The sequence below is a fragment of the Adelges cooleyi genome, unplaced genomic scaffold (genome assembly GCF_023614345.1).
Source record: "Adelges cooleyi isolate 19-005CV unplaced genomic scaffold, UGA_ACOO_1.1 ACOO_flye_CR_arks_rails_tigmint_CR_PRNA_21, whole genome shotgun sequence".
In the NCBI taxonomy this organism is placed as follows: Eukaryota; Metazoa; Arthropoda; class Insecta; order Hemiptera; family Adelgidae; genus Adelges; species Adelges cooleyi.
Window position 1 is genome coordinate 4,738,684 of NW_026095871.1, and position 18,421 is coordinate 4,757,104.

An 18,421-nucleotide genomic window follows, 5' to 3' on the forward strand; every position below is an offset into this window, starting at 1 on the left:
AGAATAGTTCTTTTACACTTTTTTAATTTACTTTCATTAAAGCTATCAAAATTATGTTTTAGAATGATTTTATCCAAAACATTAGGTATATCTTCTTATTTTATTCTAATTAGGTTTATAATGTAGCGGTCAAAGAGTAAACAGTTGTAAACCCGTCTCAAAATATTATACATGTAAGATTTCTAAAATTATTTTAACTTTCAACCTTTGAAAACCGACAACCTTATGTATGTTAATACAAAACAAGTTTTTTTTTATTTGGAAGTAGTGTAACTTATAGCTATATAATGGCTATTTATTATAATGAAATGATAAGTTTAGGTTAGGTGAAAATAAATTATGAAATCTGGTTTTTCATATTTAAAAAATGGAAGATAGCCAGACGAAGCCAGTTATACAGAGTGAGAAGGGAGACGGTCTTTTTGACTTTACAGTTTACTAGTCGTTGAATACGCTTGAAAAGGAGTTTTTTCGAAACTTAAAAATATTAACTCGTTTCTAGCATTTCGAATTTGTCCAATAAATTTGTTTCACAAAGCAGTATTATACATGTTTGTTATTTATCGTTTAATTATTTATGTTATTGAAACACAGTTTTTTTAACACTGTACTACCCTATTTTGGTTTATAACTAAAAATATAAATGTAAAACATATTTATAGAAAAAAACATTTAAAAATCTACTGCAGTTATTCAAAATAATATAGGTGTATCAAATAGCAAACATGTATAATCTATCAAACTTACGAATGACATTTCGTTACTGTTAAGTTTTAAATTTGTAAACAATCACACCTGAATACGACTATTCGACGTCGTTATAATAATATGAACGTCTTTTTTTTACCTTCTAATTGATTAGAAGGTTATTTGGCGTTTTTATTTCGGTAAATTATCATTACGCAATACAGATAAATACAACATAAAGATTTAGTTGTTCGTTACAATAAATACAAAATAAGACAAATTTTATAATCTTCAAAAGTTATTTTAACTTTTAAAAACAAATAAAAAATGTTAAATAATTTTCTAAAAAAGAGCATAAAGTCAATCTCTCGAGCTTTTTTGAGTCATGTGAGATCGTGAATTTGATTGTTTCTAAATATAACCTAACCGAGAAGGTCTGGCTTTTATTTAATAAGTAGGTCGAACTATAATATAGTTCCAGACCCATATTTTAATCCCAATCAACAATACACTCATTTGTGCAGTTTTAAAATTGATTTAAAATAATCCCTTTATTCCCTGATTTATTACTGTCGAGGAACGTTGCGAGTTTTCTGGTAAAATTGTACATATTATAATATCCCATCTGGTATAATATTGGTCATGTTTGGCCGTGAAACATAATCATACCTTATAATCTTTAGACTCTTGATACAGTTTTTAGTTAAGTGCCTCGTATCACGTGTTGTAGTGTTAGTAGTTTAGTGCATTCGGTTAACGTTGCACACTGCGACCGCAACCGCCGTACCGAAAAGGATGAGTATTGCCAAACAGCTTAGACCAATGGAATCCCTCATCGAAGGTGTCCCGCTAGTCAATTACACAATCCGCCCGGCCACTGTCGAACATTGCGACAAAATATATACTCTCATCCAGGTAAGTCGACATTTTATCATTTTTGTCACTTGACTTTGACATCTATTCACAAAAAACTGAATTATATGTGAAGGAACATAACTTTATAAAGTTCATCAACATTTGTTACAAATTTATTAAATCAAACTATCTTAACACACGTGATTTATATGAATGTAAGGTTTTTACCTCAGGCGTAAAATAGTGTGTAGATGTGTACATTGAATCTTTTCAAATAAAATAACATACATGAATAACATATCACATTTAAATTAGGTATATAAATAATTAAAATCCATTTTTTTTTATTCTTAATTTTATATTTAAAATAACAATAGTTTAAAATTAAAATAGTTTTAAAAAGTTAAACTTAATTTATATTACACGGATAAACTGTATTCATAGGTATGGGCGCTTATCTATATTCTTACAGGCGGATAATGTATCATATACCTATTATATATATATATATATATATATACCTTAATAAATGAACTATTAATTATTTAATTCAGCATTTTGTTTAATTAATATATCTGTTAAAAATGTTTATGTATAAGATTTTTCACGTTTAATTCTCATGTTACACAATCAAAGTCTCACTAAATTTAGATTATTAATCAAATTCTTTTTAATTTTAGATATTATTCTGCGATAATAAATATAGTATTATCGAAACAATGAATGAACTGGTTCATTAATTTTAATTAATATTTTAAAACTAATTATTTAAAACGTATATAAATATTTTTTATTTAATTTTAACAAATTATACATTATAATAATAAGACTTAAGATTTATTCTATATAATTTATTATATAGAATAAATAATACTATAATTTATTTTATAATATTTTGATTATACATAAGTTTATATCTTTTTATACTCAATATTAGATTTTAATAAATTGTATACTTACCTTTTAAGTTACTGTACCGGACGCACATGTCTATGTGACTTAGGAAATTAACTAATAATTTTGTTTTACTATATTCAATCATAGTCAGTTAAAAGAACATTTGACTGAATTGTTGAGTTTTGTGTAACATATAGGAGATGACAATTGCATAACTCGTACTGCGTACAGACTTTCTTTATATTAAAATCACAGTTTATTTTTTTCAGGAGTACTACTCAGAGTATGGGATACCTAGCAACAGACAATTTGATAAAACAAGTAAGGCATTTATTAATTTTATTTGTTTTATGTTTTCAGGCAGTGGTGCAATTAACAGAAGTCATACCTTGCAGCCCCGTCAGTTTATTTGCGCCACTGCTTTTAAAATTGTTAGCATAAAAAAATGCCTACATTTGATTTAATGGTTGGCTTTATACGAAATGACCAAATAGATAAAATGTCAACGAATAACTTATGAACCATGTTAAATTTAAATGTGGGTTATCACTGACGATACTATAAAGTCTATCCCCGTGGCCACATATAGCTTATGTTATAGAACTAGCAAAACGATTTTTAGGGTACTATATTTAAAAAAAAGGATGCCAAGCATACGCCAGACCCATCTTAACATTGCACTTTTTAAACTGAGTCACCACACCACTAAAACACCAGCTACGTTGATGTGCAATCCGATACATACAAGTGTTTAAGTGGTCGGGTATCAAAACAAAAAAAACTATTATAAAGCTGTTGTGTTTATTTAATTCTATTTTTAAATACCATAATCCATTCTTATCTTAATACTCATATTATGTGGTTTATAGCTTTTCGAAAAGACGGATTCGAAACGGATACACCAAACTTTCGATGCTTCGTAGCGCTATCAAAATCACGAGGTATTTATTTGTATTCCATTATTAATTACGTTTTTTTATAAGATTACAAGATGACCTCAAGAAAATGTTCACATTGTCCATAGTTAAACGCCTTGTTCTAGGCGTCTTTGTCTACTTAAGACGACAACAATAGAATTTTATGGACTAGTGTCATACGTGACTTTTAATACGAGTGATTTTGTTTACACTGTATGTCGAGTATCGACCAAAAAATCGTAAAATACTCAACGTTAAATGCGTTGTTTTATGCCACTTAAGTACCATCGACTTTAGTTTTGTGAATTATTAAAAACAACAAGATTAAGAGGTGTGTTACATAATATGACACTTCGATGAAAATTTCTTATTTTAGCAACAATTGAAACATACAGTCAGAATCGAGTGTTTTTTTTTTCAGCAGAAGACTACAACATTATTGGCTTTGTGCTTTGGTTTAGGAATTTCATTGGCAATTCAAATCCTCAGGTGTGGCTTGAAGCGTTGTTTGTTACAAAAAAATACAGACAGAAACGGGTAGAGCAAGCTCTGTTCGAGCATACCATACAGGTTGATAATTATTATTAAAATTGTAAATTCAATCATGACTTATGTGTTTGTTTCTACTAAATTATATTTAAGTTGTAGTAATAAAAATACCCTTATTATTAACCATAAATTAAAAATCAATATATTTATGAAACGACGCCGTGTCCCATGCAAATCAGCCTGTCAACTTCTGTCTCCTGATACTTACCTTTAGTTTCTTTATGCGAATATGCGATACCATGTACTTTATTTATTATATCATCCGTCTAATTTTTCTTTGTTGTACATCTAACTCTAAATGCGTTTACTCTATGATGTTTTTGTCTATTTTACTATTTAATTTCTCTCTTTCTCTCTCTCTGCTTTTAAAATGCCCTAAAATGCCTTAACAATTTGTTTGTTTTTACAACTAAAAAACTAAGTTGAGAGGGGGTCTCAACATAGTTTTTTTGATAGCAACTTTTGTAACTTGAATGGTAACGTATATATTTTATTAACTTTTTAAATTGAGAATAATGTATTAAAAATGTTGACTGGTCGATAACCAGTTTAGGATAACTATTTTTGAAGTTATTGAAGTTTCAAGTTTAGGGCAGGAGGAAAGGTGGAAATACTACACTCCATTTTTATCTGCGCGCATTTCCCAACCGCACTTCCCCTCCCATCCTAACTTTAAAACATTTATAACTTTAAAAATAGTTATCCGAAACGGGTTATCGACCAGTCAACACTTTTAGTACATTATTCTCAATTTAAAAATTAATAAAATATATACGTTACCATTTAAGTTTCAAAAGTTGCTATCAAAAAAACTAAGTTGGGAGGGGGGTAAAAACCAAACAAATTTTGAAAAATTGAGATCACATTGTATAAAAACAATATGAAAAGAAAAAAATTAATTTCTTATTAAACCCTATGAGTGGTTCACGATAAGTGGATAACCCTGTAGTAAAGGTTTTAAAAACAAGATTATTTCTGTTTATACTTTGTGAGTAAAAGGGTTTAGAGTAGAATACTCACCTCAAAATTATTCTCTGATATAATGTCGACACGACCGTATTACTGAATACACAAAGAAATGTTAATGGATAATTAAATCTGATGGACGAAGAAAACTGAAGTAGGTTAGAAAAGAGTTGAATGCCAATACTTTTGTTAATGTACATTTGTTGATGATCGTTGACGTTTCGGCATCAAACAAATCCTTTATTAAAAATGATTAGTTAGAATAATTGTATATTCATAATCACATTAAGTGGCGAAACATTAAAAATTAAATTACACTAAAAAAAATCAGAGTCTTATTAACTCTAATGAAATAAGTCTGTAGGTACTCACAATATTTGGTATAGAACATAAATAACATATTTTGAGGGAAACAATATACATACAAAATAAACACTTAAACCTATAATATAGATAGGTAACTTATTACTAGTTAGTTTTTCCACGACAAGTAGCTATAAATTATTGTCAATCAGTTACGATTAGACATGTACAAAACAAACAAAAATCATGATGATTCATTTTCAAATGAAAAAAGTGTACTGCTTTTAATTTAAAGGTAATGTTTTACGTATTATTATTACTTTTTATTTTCCTATGCAAAACTTAGAAAATATCACATTGAGCATCTCTTCAGTGGACACGTGCCCGGTAATTCTTCCCACTTGTAACGTAGCCCTGCGCAAATGCTCGGCTGCAACGTCAACGTTAACGTCTTGTTTGGAGTCCTCTAGATATTTTTTAACGTCTGCCAGCGCCATTTCAAGGTAATACCTGTGCCTCGCTTGGCTACAACGAGGATGTTCAAAATTAGGCTTTCCGCACCTGTAATAAAAACGACGTCTGGTTACATAAAAGTAGTCAAACTTAACCTCAAATCATATTACGCTCAATATTACATAAAAACGGGTGAAAACTCAATGTTCATACTAAGTTTATATCAGTAAGTAGCAGTACATAAAACTACATTTTTCAAAGGGCTACTCAAATTTTAGCCCTTTCCCCCCAACTCCAAAACCTACGTTATTAGTATTATGCATATGATTATAATCAACAAAGCAGAAAATGTAACTCGTGGATAGTTAGTAAAGATAATAGACGGTACATAAGCTCACAATTCGATTAATGACTTCTCGAATGCCGCCATCACTTTGGTCAGTCCTTTGTTCGTTATACACGAACCAAAACATAACTCCAAAGAAGAAGATTTCAACAAAGTTTTAAGTTTGTTGACCTGGCCTATGGATAATGTGTCGACCTTGTTAACAAACACTAAACATTTGTTGAGATCTACGTTCATTTTTGCACTGTACTCTTGAAACCACACGTTTATATCGTTTGCTCTGAGTATGTGCTGTACGTCTGCTATTAATATCACCAAATCGGCTACCCGTGCTTGGTCTATAGCTTTTTTGATTCCAATCTCTTCGATCACATCTACCGTTTCAGTGCGAATTCCCGCAGTGTCGGTTAATATAACCGAATATCCAGACACGTCCAAAGATACTTGGACCAGATCCCTTGTGGTACCCGGCATGTCTGTCACTATAGCTGCTTCTCTATTACCTGAAAGATTAGATCACGGCCAATAACCAACTGCGAACAAATAGGGAAATGTTTGATTTTCAAAAAAAGTAGAATTGTAAAATAATCACTCATAAAATTCAAAAAGCTGCTTTTTCCAGTGTTCGGTGCCCCGATTATAGCTACCTTAACGCCATCACGTAAAAGCTCTCCGGATCTGTTATCCGATAAGTGTACCTGCGAAAAGCTATGATATTCATTTTATATGTACAAAATGTAAGCATCATTAAATAACGGCGAAAAATGTTTAAAAGAAAAAACACCTGTATATCCGTAGATAGTTTTTGTAGACTTGATCTCACGTTGACCATGACACTATCTTCGATATTATCGGTTTCGCTAAAATCAATATAAGCTTCCACGTTCGCTAAGTTCTAAAGTTATTATTATTCAATAAAGGATTATTAATACAAACAGAAACGGAAAACCTATAAACTTACCTCTAAAAGAATTCGTCTCCAAGAGCTGTAAAGTTGTCTCAAAGAACCTTCTAGTTGCATCAACGCTTGTTTCCGCTGTAGTTCAGTGTCGGCATCAATGAGGTCAGACACACCTTCCACTTCGGTCAAATCCATTTTGTTATTGTAAAACGATCTCTTAGTGAATTCGCCTATAATTAAAAATACAATCAACAATTAGGGATAGGACTGAAATCGGGATTTTATTTATTTTTTTTTTATAACGGGCTATTATTCAAACTGCGCGTTAAGCCTTTTTGAGACAATCCGACGCCGTTATAAACAATAGTTACCTGGTTCTGCCGGTCGAAAATTAGGTAATTTAGATAATCCATGAAGTATTGAAGCGACTACTGCTCTGCCACCGTGCACTTGAAATTCGCAACTGTCCTCGCCAGTATAACTATTAGGTTCTGGGGAAAACGACACGTTTTATTATAATTATTTTATTTAAACAAATATTTAGTAAAATAGGATATATATTATATGGACGTACTTGGAAACCACAACAATAATCCGTTATCTAATTGCTCTTTAGTACTAGGATCAACTATCTTATTAAGACAGGCTTTTCTGGGTTCGGGCAAAGCCGGTAGTCTAGTCATTTTGAGTATGGCGTGCGAAGCACTAGGACCAGAAACTCGTACAACAGCCACCCCGCATTTACCGAATCCTAAACATTAATTATCTTATACACAAACAACTTATTGTAAAATGAACAATCCAATCCAAGACCTTTATATTATATAAATATATATTTCATTATTAATAATAATAATAATAATTACGTTATAACTGAATACATGTAAATCAATGTGATTCCTACACAAGCGACCTTCAACGTCAGCCATAAATTATTGCTTATTTTGACCCTGGCTACCAAACATGTACATAACATGTTAAATGACGATGAGTTGTTTTTAAAAAAACCCGCTTTTTAAAACTTTATTCTTTCTTGTTATCACTATTATTTTACAAATAGATAACGACTAGTGATAACAAAATTGTAGAATGTAGCCGGTGTAGTCGTGCAGACCTCGGACCATTATTGTTGAAATTGGATTACAATGGTCATTATATATCCCAAAATACGCATTCAGCAACATTTAATAGATTGAAACGTTTAGTTTTTCGTTACGATTGATTAACGTTTTTGTACTTATCAAACTATATAACATTTTTTACCTGAAGATAATGCATAAATTGTAGACTTCATCCGCGTTTGTAAATTGTTGTACGATTTTGGTAGACGTTGCTTTAGCACGTTCATGTTGTCATCAAGTCACAACAGTACACTTCTAATAAATACCGTTGTAAAATGTTGAATCAAATAATTAAATCGTTAGTAGGAAATCATTTTACACTGAATAAATTCTTGTCATAACCTCAAAAAGTTATCTCAACAACTGGAATCATAAAATCACCACTTATTATAAAAAAAAAATTTTTTCTTCTACAAATTATTGTTATTTTTCCCATATAACTCTTTAGTGGCTCGCCGTAAGGGATGAGTGTTATAAAAGTCACTCTGCTGTCTTTCCGCTCCCATACGTTATAATTAATATTGACTATAATTAAGTATTAATATTCTTTATAATTAAAAATGTAATATATGAATTATAAAATTATTTTGACACAAGATCTCAGACTATTTATGTTGTATTCTCATAGATGTATTTTTAAGTTAGATCATTAAAAAAATTTTCCGCATACAATGTGAGCCACGTGAAAATAGATAAAGAGGAACTCGTCTTCTTTAAAAGAACTAAAATTCCTGTTAAGCTAATAACACCTATGATCCACTTGACAGCTTTTTAATGTAGGAACATATTATAGTAAGTATAATAGTACAATTATCTCAGTTTTATGCAATTTGTTTTGTAAGAACAATAAACTATGATTTTTTTCATTTTAGTATTCATAATTAAATGATTGTATTGTTTAATAGTTTGAATGTATGTTAAAATTAGTGACAGGCCAATATTTTTGCTGTTATAAGATAGGTATATGACACAAGTGGCCTGCTTTTAACAAATTGTTTTGCATGAAATATAAAAAAATGTATTTAAATTTGCCCTATTTGTTTACATTCAACATTATTTTAACTAAACTATCCACCACTATTCTAACAAAATAATTAAAAACTGATGTAATTTCTTTTCTTTGCGTCAGGTCATTTTTCTATCACAAAAATACATGACAACAGTAAAGGAATATTAAGATTTCAAGGTACTAAATTTTACAAATAAATATTAAAATATATATTGTTGATTTAGAAATATATAAAAAAACTGAAATTATACAACATTTATTATTGGCCTGAAGGCTAAACTAAAAGTTGCAAGCCAATCTGGTTACAACTCGCTGGCTTAACATATTTTAATTGGTATTAATACCATAAAATAAATCTTAAAAAAATAATAGTGATGCACATGTAATAACTTCATATGTAATACATAATGGCACTTGCATGAAACAATTGTAAAATCCTACCAATAAGTACCAACATTATAAAAACATACGTAATAAAAAAATAAGTATAAAACTAACAATAATATTACTCTTGATAATAAAAACACTAGTCAATAAATTAGGTTTTAAATAAACTATGAATACAATTCTGAATTTACAAATACAATTAATGATCATTTCTACAATTATTAGAAATGTGGTAAAAAAATATATATTAAGCAAGTAAAAATATAACAGTATGTAATAGGAAAATTATATGCAGTTAAAATCAAATAAAAACCTGAAATATCTTTTGGTTTAATAAAATATAATAGTTTGATAAAAAAATTACAACGGGTATTATAAAATAAATATTTTACAACAATTCTTTTAAAAAAAAAATTTTTTTTTAAGAGTACGCATTAACAACTTTTAACTTATTAATTCCTTTTGAAATATGTGTTTATAAAAAGAAAAGTGATGCAGCAACTGTATCAGTCAGTGTACAATTAAAAAATTAAACTGATACACAATAATTTAGTTAAATAAAATATTCGTTTTTAATCAACACAATTTAATACCACTTTATTTTACTTATTTTACATATATAAATTATGTATATTATATTTATTATTCAGCAATACATATAAATAATGAAAGGGTCAGTATTTCAAAGTTTTTCGCAACAATTTTAAATTTAGTTTGTTAAGTGTTTAATAAAATATCAATAAGGCAGTAGTAACAATATGTGAAATAAAAGAAATAACCACAAACGTGATTAAGTAATTAAAAGTGTCACTGAAACCATAAAACATCATAAACTATAAACTAGTCACTGGACTGAATTCAAAGAAATTATACAACACAGTATTTTTCAACATAAATATATTGTTTATAAACTAAGCATTTTTACATTAAAAGTTTTTGTTTTGTACCCTAAATTTAAAATATAAAACATTAAATCCTATAATTGACGACAACAAACCTAGTAAGTATAAATACCTAAATTATATAATGTAAAAAAGGACTTTTAAATCGAATTGCTTATTAATATTAATCAATTTCTCTTATCACCCAGGAATCCTAGAATAAGTACTAGTAATTTACGATTAAAAAAAAATCTTTTGATGCTAAGGCAGATTTTTTCTTAATATTTTAATCAATGTTATCATAAATTCCTTGTTACAATACTATAATCGAAAATAATGAAGAATTTTGATTGAAACGAGTTTAGGAAAATGCATTACAATACCTACTTGTATATACATTTTCAAGGATTTTATGAATATTTTCGAGTTATGCACATAAAAATATGTGGGCAGCCCAAATAAAATACAATTACACAATATTGGGCTGTCTATGAGACATAATGTCCCACACAATGGCCCTGCTGAAAATTAATATAAATTGGTGTCTATGATTTTTTAGTAATATTCATACACGTGTACTTCCATTTAACCCATTTCTGGCCAATGGTGCGTACACGCACCATGAAATAAATACACCCTTGGCCGGAAATGGGTTAATGGATAAAATGAATGAAAAAGTAAAATGTTTAATATGAAAGTATAATAAAAAAAAATTAAAAATATTTAATCAAACTCTTTACTACCTTTAAAATAATTGATGGTCAATAATTGTTAATCTTTATTTTTAAGATAATTGTATAGTAACTGGAGTTTGTTGCATGTAGGTGTTTTGCGTTCCGTCAACTATCGGTTGGTCATTTTCATTTGAATTTGTAGGCGTATAAGCAAGTATAGAACCAGCAGGTATAGTTAGAGGAACCAAGTTTGTATTTTGCGACTGTTGAGGCAACGTAGTAACCATAATTGGTGTTCCGTCCAAAGATATTGGAACTTTAACACCACTTACAGTTATCATAGCTGTACTACTGTTATGCTCGATTGTACTATTGTCTACTGTGATGATTTGATGACTCTGTGAACCCTGTTTAAAAAAGAAATTTATTCATTTACAATTATAATTTGTTTTCACCTACTAGTGCAAAAGTGGCCATTCATATGCCTTATTATAATTGATAAAATTTAAGTCAAACTTCTTACATCTTGAAAATATTCATTTTGAGATTGTTGCTGCTGCTCGGGTTGTTGATCTTGAGAAACCTTATTGTCAATTTTGTTATGCGTAGAAGCCAAATGATATTCTAACTTATGCTTTCGATCATAACTCATGCCGCATAATTGACATCTATAAACATAAATTAATTTAATTTATAACAATTTTAATAGCATGTTATTAATATAAACTTACATGTGATTTCTATTTCGTCTTGGACCGTTTCCCGAATTGTTGTCATGTATATGTACGTGTGCATTCATGTTGTATTTTTCCGCAAAACGTTTTCCACATATAGGGCAAGCATAAGGACGCTCTCCGGTATGAACTCTCAAATGACGTTTCAGGTGAGATTGCGATAAGACCGCAAGACCACATTCGGGGCATTTGACGTGTTTTTCACCAGTATGTGTCATAGTATGTATATGAAAACTTTTCTGATGAATAAACCTTTTACCACACAAATCACATTGAAATCTTGTATATCCAGTGTGAATAGGAATGTGTTTTTGTAGACCAACTTTTTGAGTAAAAGACTTATGGCAATATTCGCAGGTAAAAGGATGTATGCCGTTATGCATACCAACATGAACGTCTAAAGCTTTTTTCATTTTATACGCTTGACCACATACCTATTGAACATATATACTCAAATAAGATAATTAAGTTTAAAAAAAACCAAAGCATAGCAGGAACAAGTACAGTGCGATTGGGGCATAGTGGGATCAAGGAGGTAATAGAATTATCAAAACTAAAATCACTTTAAAATTAATGCTTTGATGCGAAACTGTAGATTGTAAAAACTAATGCATATAAATTAATTTATAGATAATAAATGAGTAGTAATCATGACATTTAATTTTTTGGAGGTTTTTTAAAATAAAATAAAAAATATAACAAATTATATACCTTTTTAGCTCAGCATCAAAGCTAATAAGTTACATGACATTAAATTACCTCGCACACGTAAGGTCTAATGGTACTGTGAGATTGTATATGAGATTTTAATTCAGTAACAGTTCTCCATTTTTTTCCGCATAGCTCGCAACCATGAATAGCAGGTAAACATGCTCTTTCGCCTGAACGCGAGCTGCCTCTTTTTTTCCGACCCTTTTTCATCTGTCTTTTACCTGACCTGTCTGAACCAGAATTTGTGTTTACGGAACTATCGAGTGCGCTTAAACTGTCATCAACAACATTTTCTTCATTATAGTCCACTTTCTCGACTTCTTTCCATTCAAAATCATCGTATTCTTTATCATCCTGCACAACTTCTTCCAAGTATATATTGTTCTCCATCGAATAATCTGGCTTAATATCTACCATAATGTCTTCAATAGAACCATTTGTATACTCAGCATTTACTTCAAGGGCAGAATCAATCGAAGATTGAGACTTATCATTTTCCACTTAAACATCAATGCAAACATAAGCAATTAGGATATAAATCATAATAATAATGGATTTATTAGTAAACTGACTTTTAATTGGGCTGGCTATATTGGACTGCTCATTAAATTTCTTCTCGGGAGATTTATGTTCTTTAGATAAATGGCTATTCAGTGACTGTTTAGTGGAGTAACTTTTATCACAAAGAGAGCACATAAATCTCTTTGAAGGAGTTTGGTGAACAGCAGAACAATGCTTTTTCAAATCGAGCGGTCTTCGAAACGTTTCATCACATTGCTCACATTTAAATATCATACTAACATTACGTTTTCGTAATCCTATTGTAAAAGACACAAATTAATTTCAATATATACAATATACATAAATAATATGAAACATTTTTAAATTCTTACTAGTTTCACATGGTGATTGTTCCATTAAGTCAGGCATAGCTGTTTCTTCTATGATATCTTCGACAATACATTCTGTAATGTTTTCATTAATAGACACCTTTTTCTTTTTAGGACTTGAAGAATTTGAAGCATTGAACAATTTAACTTCGTGCATAGTTTCTTCAGCTTGAATGTTACTTATAATGGTTTCAACTATCTTTATTCACAAAAAAGTTTTCAAAAATATAATCGATTACTATGAAATCGGCATAAATAGGTGAAAGAGTGGATATGATGAGCAACCCTATTGTGTATTATAATAATCTACTAAAGCATTAAAAGTAAAAAGTGTTTTTAAATTTAAATGTTAACAAATTATATGATTATTATTTTCACATTGATTGCATATCACAAGGGTGTCACAAGAACATTTATTATAATTAATAGCAACGACATTTGGAAGTTTATAATATTATATCAATCAATATAATATCGATCTATAATAATAATCAATACTTTATAATGAAGTTTTCATAAAAAGAGCAATTAAGATTTCTGTCTGGATTTCAGTACTTGTATATGATGTATAAAAAGGTATTTCTCAAATAAAATACACTTATTACTTAAATATGCCCTATGTCATCAATAAATGTACAGCAATTTTTAAATTACTTCATCAATATCTTTAGGTGTTTTTTCTGTAGATTTTACATCGTCATTACTCATAAATAATTTATCTTTAGCTTCTTCTTGTGTAACAGATGGCGATTCACCTTTTATCTGTGGACTCATATCGTTAACTGTGTTTATAAAATCAGGATCCTTATATTCAATACATGTAGACGTGTAACGTTTAATAATATCAGTTTGTAGTTTCTTAAAGCGTATCGATATCTGATCAAGCTCATCAAACAGAGTAAAGCACCTTAAACATAGAATCAAAAATATTGCGTAAAAAAAAATGAATTAGTCTATTTTTAAAAAAATGTTAGCACACCGTAATTTTAAGTTGAAAAGTATGTACATTTTTTGGGTGTCTTAAATACACATCAGTGTAAAAACAATACCTCTTCAACTTCACATCAAAGCTTAAACAGAATTAAATACAACATTTAGGCGACAAAATATGTACCTTCGGCATAGTACTGAGCTTCTCATATGAGCTGGATCCAATATTTTTTTGAGAATTTTTGCCATAACATCCACAAGCAAAACGTCTCTTTGTGGCATAAATGTACTGTAAACATTGTATGATGACCGTGAAGTCACTCTGACATTACATATAAAGCATTTTGAACTTTGTTCTTCTCTTTCTTCTAAAGCAGAAGCCATTATATCCTTATTGATTTGGCTTCAATTAACTGTAATACATTATATATATTATAAATACTTTTACATATTTTATCATCATTCTATCACAATATTAGAATAGGAGAACATAACATATACTGTACATATTATGTTTAACTTTAGTTCAGCTGCATATCTCAAGAACAAATATTACATTCTTATTTCATACCTATTAAATACACTGTTAGAATTTCTTTTTTTTAATTATAGTTATAAAAATAATTTCTGAATATTTTAACTTTCTCATAATAATAATAATTTTAAACATATTCTATTTTATTTTGAATAAGTGTATAACGTTACAAAATTACTGTATACCTGAATATTATACCTTATTTATAAATGTTATTTTATTATTCAAAATTATTATTGTGTTTAGCCAAATGAATTTAATAGTATCTTAGGGGGGGGGGGGAAATCTAACAGAATTCAGACTCTCGGAACACCTAATAGCTTCCTATTGGCATTTGACTGGCTACAAGATTCAGGAACTCAAGCCAACGAGAAGCGATTGACCTTTTCGAACGCTTGTCGAGCTTTCAAGTTTCAAGTATAAAATACCAATTACCTACGCGGCTACATCGACAGGCAATGCGTTACCCAAAGGTCCACATTTTGCGATACCCTTGAGTGGTTGTACGCGGTTCGTAAAATGCACTTTCGGACATTCGACAAGAGCCTACAAAACGCAATTGTCCGCCATTTTGAAAACCAATGCCTAACAACAACGGCGGCGTAGCGGCACACCCGCTTGCCTTGAGAAAATCGTTTTACCGATAAAATACTCACGACTGAAAGGTAAATCCGGCAATATAAACTACTGACACGGTAGTCAGTAGCCCTCAGAAGTTTTCTGCTTCCAGTTCAAATAACAACAGAAGACACTATTATTGTACAAAACTCAACAACAATAAATTCTCGGAGCAGTCTGTATTCAGTATTTATTATTTATTGTTTCTTTTCCTTTTATCACACTTTAAATGTTATTGTTAACGTTTTTAAGAAGAAAAATACGTTGCTAACTTCAGTCTAGTACCGGTGGCGTCGGCGGACTGCTCCCGCGCCGGTTGGATTCCAATAATCAAACCGTTATCTTGTATAAGAAATAACATGAGATGAAATGAGTAAAATAAACCAGATAGGTGTATGGTTTGTACATTTTGATTGACAGTTGACACCCTCCCAAAAACTACACTATTCCAATATTTCTGTGCTATGTCCCATAAAAATGCTATGAATTTTATTAATTTCATTTAAAAGTTCACCAAGATCTCATGATGCAAAAAATGTACAAAATAATATAAATTGTATTTGTAATATGAATTTGAATTTTTATGTTAATAGATAGCGTAGTAATAGTTATGTAATAATATAATTATTAATTTTTCTGTTTCTTTAGTAGCAAAAATAATTAACACGTTATTTCATGGTAATTACCATAGACCTTCACTAAAATTACATTTATCATGGCCATTGATAACAATTTATTTTCCCTCCATTTCATTATTATAATCAATGAATATATTTTATGATTTTGTTTCATTTTATTTTACTCTGTAGTCAGTAGTTTGTTATTTTTCTGTTAATTTTTGCTTTATCCTTTTAATTTTCATCATTTATTTATTTTTATTATTTACAATTATGTCTAAAAAAAATAAACTACCAATTAGAGAAACTCTGAATTCTGAATTTCCTTTTAGACAAGCTCAAGTGGATACACTATGCAACTTACTTGTAGAAGTAAATACGTTTTACTAATTATATACGAATATCTGCTTATTATATTATATTTTAACTTTTTTAGAATGATGGTGTTTTACCTCCATGTATTTTTATCCATGGCTTAGCTTCTACTGGTAAGACCAGTGTAATCACTCGTCTTCTGCATCACATGAACAAAGCTGTCAAATCATCTATCATAAATTCTGTGTGCTGTTACACACCTAGATTTTTATTTGAACCAATATTAAAAGATCTATTAGGTAAGCTATTAGGAAAATCTACATGAACTTATTTATCACTGATTTTGTGTACATAATTTAATTTCTGTATGCTCAAATGTTAATGCTCTAAATAATAATAAATAGAGTTGTTGGTACCCTTAATACAAGTTTTTGTTTATGAAATAATACACTATTATAAATATTGGATATTATGATTGTAAACTAATAAGTACCTAATACATTTTTTATCATAGGAAACGAAAATATTGATTCATCATATCGTTGTGAAAACTTTATGCAATTTTTAAATGCATTGAAAAATGCCAATATTCAAAATCAACAAACAGTCATAGTATTGGATAGGTGTGAGATGTTAGAATGTGAACAAATAACTGTGTTTGCCAAACTACAGGAATTAGTACAAAGTTATCAGCTTTGTGTTATACTTGTCAGTCAAGTTTCACCAGCCAAATTTAATGATGATTTTGCTTACATACCTGTAGTTTTTGAACAGTATAACAGTAGTAAGTTACCTATAAAAGTTTTACCAAAAACTATGTACACTTACTAATTTGATGTAATTGTTTTTTTTAGCTGAATTAGGAGAAATATTATTGTTAGACTGCCCTACAGATTGGAATACAGATTTTTATAAAAATTTTCTCAATGTCTTCATCGGATCTTTTTGTGGAAGTTGTCGAGATTTGATTGAATTAAAACATTTAGTAAATTTAACAAACTTATTTGTATTATAATTTATCTTATTCACTATTATTAACAATTTGTATTATTTTCATTTTAGGCAAACATAGTATTTTCAAAATATATTGAACCAATTAAAGATGGATCCTGTGTTGAATCAAATCAGAATTTATTATACCGAAAAATTATTCCAACCATTCAGTGTTTATCAAACAGTGTCTACCTTGGCACTAGGTATAATAACCAATATTAAATTTTATTTTAATTCGAAGTAGATCTATTGATTTCTCCAACAATTTATGTGACATTTTTTTAGTATAGATAGTTTGGACAGTTTGAGTAATATAAAATCTAAGTTCGAAATGTTGGCTTTGGATTTACCATATTATGCAAAATATTTTTTGATTGCTGCATATATTGCATCATTCAATTTGCCAAAGTATGACAGAAGACTGTTTGTGAAAGGATCTGATAAACGTAAAAAGAGATTTAACACAAAGAACTCAAAAAAAACAGAAAATACTACTAGTGATTTAGTTGGACCTAAAATATTTTCATTGGATAGATTACTAGCAATATTTTACGCCATCATTGATGAAAACACCAATATGACAGCTAATCTATTGGCCCAGGTAAAATAGTTTATCTTAATTTTAGTTTAATTACTGAGGCAGCGCTAATTTACATTTTATCTGTAATAGGTCAACACGCTAGCTGACTTGGGACTTCTTGTACGTTTAGGTGATGGGAAATTGGACACTCCTAAGTATAAATGCAGTGTTAGTTATGACTGTGTAAATAATATAGCACGGTGAGTTAGTACTATCGGTAAAAGACAATGTAGTAGCTAGTATGATTCAATTTAGTAATTACTATGTATTAATTTAGTTCATCATATTAATCTATGTTATTGTACAATATTTTTTTCAGGACTGTCAAGTTTAATATAAATAAATACCTCATTGACAGCAATTGAATCACACAATTTAAAAAAAAACTATATTATTTGTAATATATTATTATATACTTAATTTGAATGAATATTATTTTTATACATTCTAATTTTTTTTCTACACAATATGTTTTGATACTTTTTTTCACACAAAAAAAATGTTGTGAAAATTGCTAACCAGTAAATTAATTATTATTACAAAATAAAAAAC

General features: G+C 29.2%; 4 protein-coding genes across 9 annotated transcripts; 2 read left to right on the forward strand and 2 right to left on the reverse strand.

Annotated features, from left to right (window-relative positions):
• Positions 1 to 1,413: 1,413 nt before the first annotated feature.
• LOC126834715 (uncharacterized) lies at positions 1,414 to 4,162 on the forward strand. Of its 2 annotated transcripts, none has more exons than XM_050566838.1 (4): positions 1,414 to 1,602; positions 2,709 to 2,760; positions 3,309 to 3,380; positions 3,778 to 4,162. In XM_050566838.1, exons 1-4 carry the CDS (start codon positions 1,483 to 1,485, stop codon positions 3,942 to 3,944), a joined length of 411 nt encoding a protein of 136 aa, XP_050422795.1. In that variant the 5' UTR covers positions 1,414 to 1,482; the 3' UTR covers positions 3,945 to 4,162. The 2 variants fall into 2 exon arrangements, with proteins under 2 accessions (XP_050422795.1, XP_050422797.1); XM_050566840.1 differs by having other exon boundaries at positions 3,781 to 4,162.
• Positions 4,163 to 5,173: 1,011 nt separating this feature from the next.
• LOC126834711 (tRNA modification GTPase GTPBP3, mitochondrial) lies at positions 5,174 to 8,326 on the reverse strand. The gene is made up of 8 exons (XM_050566832.1): positions 8,138 to 8,326; positions 7,449 to 7,625; positions 7,246 to 7,365; positions 6,935 to 7,104; positions 6,758 to 6,868; positions 6,566 to 6,671; positions 6,026 to 6,476; positions 5,174 to 5,735 (listed from the first exon to the last, which is right to left on the reverse strand). The coding sequence occupies exons 1-8, from the start codon at positions 8,220 to 8,222 to the stop codon at positions 5,498 to 5,500; spliced, it is 1,458 nt and encodes a 485-aa protein (XP_050422789.1). The 5' UTR covers positions 8,223 to 8,326; the 3' UTR covers positions 5,174 to 5,497.
• A 918-nt stretch (positions 8,327 to 9,244) lies between these two features.
• Positions 9,245 to 15,581, reverse strand: LOC126834706 (zinc finger protein 569-like). 3 transcript variants are annotated; one of them, XM_050566818.1, is made up of 9 exons: positions 15,403 to 15,581; positions 14,396 to 14,624; positions 13,936 to 14,188; positions 13,285 to 13,480; positions 12,964 to 13,209; positions 12,440 to 12,891; positions 11,678 to 12,114; positions 11,470 to 11,614; positions 9,245 to 11,353 (listed from the first exon to the last, which is right to left on the reverse strand). In XM_050566818.1, the coding sequence occupies exons 2-9, from the start codon at positions 14,593 to 14,595 to the stop codon at positions 11,057 to 11,059; spliced, it is 2,226 nt and encodes a 741-aa protein (XP_050422775.1). In that variant the 5' UTR covers positions 14,596 to 14,624; positions 15,403 to 15,581; the 3' UTR covers positions 9,245 to 11,056. The 3 variants fall into 3 exon arrangements, with proteins under 3 accessions (XP_050422775.1, XP_050422777.1, XP_050422776.1); XM_050566820.1 differs by lacking the exon at positions 15,403 to 15,581 and adding an exon at positions 15,186 to 15,371; XM_050566819.1 differs by lacking the exon at positions 15,403 to 15,581 and adding an exon at positions 15,182 to 15,371.
• Positions 15,073 to 18,312, forward strand: LOC126834712 (origin recognition complex subunit 5). Of its 3 annotated transcripts, none has more exons than XM_050566834.1 (9): positions 15,073 to 15,550; positions 16,314 to 16,353; positions 16,418 to 16,595; positions 16,811 to 17,080; positions 17,151 to 17,281; positions 17,359 to 17,492; positions 17,575 to 17,890; positions 17,960 to 18,069; positions 18,189 to 18,312. In XM_050566834.1, the coding sequence occupies exons 3-9, from the start codon at positions 16,505 to 16,507 to the stop codon at positions 18,232 to 18,234; spliced, it is 1,098 nt and encodes a 365-aa protein (XP_050422791.1). In that variant the 5' UTR covers positions 15,073 to 15,550; positions 16,314 to 16,353; positions 16,418 to 16,504; the 3' UTR covers positions 18,235 to 18,312. The 3 variants fall into 3 exon arrangements, with proteins under 3 accessions (XP_050422791.1, XP_050422792.1, XP_050422790.1); XM_050566835.1 differs by having other exon boundaries at positions 15,073 to 15,539; XM_050566833.1 differs by lacking the exon at positions 15,073 to 15,550 and having other exon boundaries at positions 16,103 to 16,353.
• The last annotated feature ends 109 nt before the right edge of the window (positions 18,313 to 18,421 follow it).

Coding starts and splice junctions, on each gene's coding strand:
- LOC126834712 (XM_050566833.1), top strand. CDS start 16,255: ATGTCTAAAAAAAATAAACTACCAATTAGAGAAACTCTGAATTCTGAA. Junction 16,596..16,810: donor AATATTAAAAGATCTATTAG/GTAAGCTATTAG, acceptor TTTTTATCATAG/GAAACGAAAATATTGATTCA. Junction 17,282..17,358: donor TGATTGAATTAAAACATTTA/GTAAATTTAACA, acceptor TTTTCATTTTAG/GCAAACATAGTATTTTCAAA.
- LOC126834715 (XM_050566838.1), top strand. CDS start 1,483: ATGAGTATTGCCAAACAGCTTAGACCAATGGAATCCCTCATCGAAGGT. Junction 1,603..2,708: donor AAATATATACTCTCATCCAG/GTAAGTCGACAT, acceptor TATTTTTTTCAG/GAGTACTACTCAGAGTATGG. Junction 3,381..3,777: donor AGCGCTATCAAAATCACGAG/GTATTTATTTGT, acceptor TTTTTTTTTCAG/CAGAAGACTACAACATTATT.
- LOC126834706 (XM_050566818.1), bottom strand. CDS start 14,595: ATGGCTTCTGCTTTAGAAGAAAGAGAAGAACAAAGTTCAAAATGCTTT. Junction 13,210..13,284: donor ACAATCACCATGTGAAACTA/GTAAGAATTTAA, acceptor CTTTTACAATAG/GATTACGAAAACGTAATGTT. Junction 12,115..12,439: donor TTAGACCTTACGTGTGCGAG/GTAATTTAATGT, acceptor TATGTTCAATAG/GTATGTGGTCAAGCGTATAA.
- LOC126834711 (XM_050566832.1), bottom strand. CDS start 8,222: ATGAACGTGCTAAAGCAACGTCTACCAAAATCGTACAACAATTTACAA. Junction 6,477..6,565: donor CAGCTTTTTGAATTTTATGA/GTGATTATTTTA, acceptor CTAATCTTTCAG/GTAATAGAGAAGCAGCTATA. Junction 5,736..6,025: donor GAGAAGTCATTAATCGAATT/GTGAGCTTATGT, acceptor TTTTTATTACAG/GTGCGGAAAGCCTAATTTTG.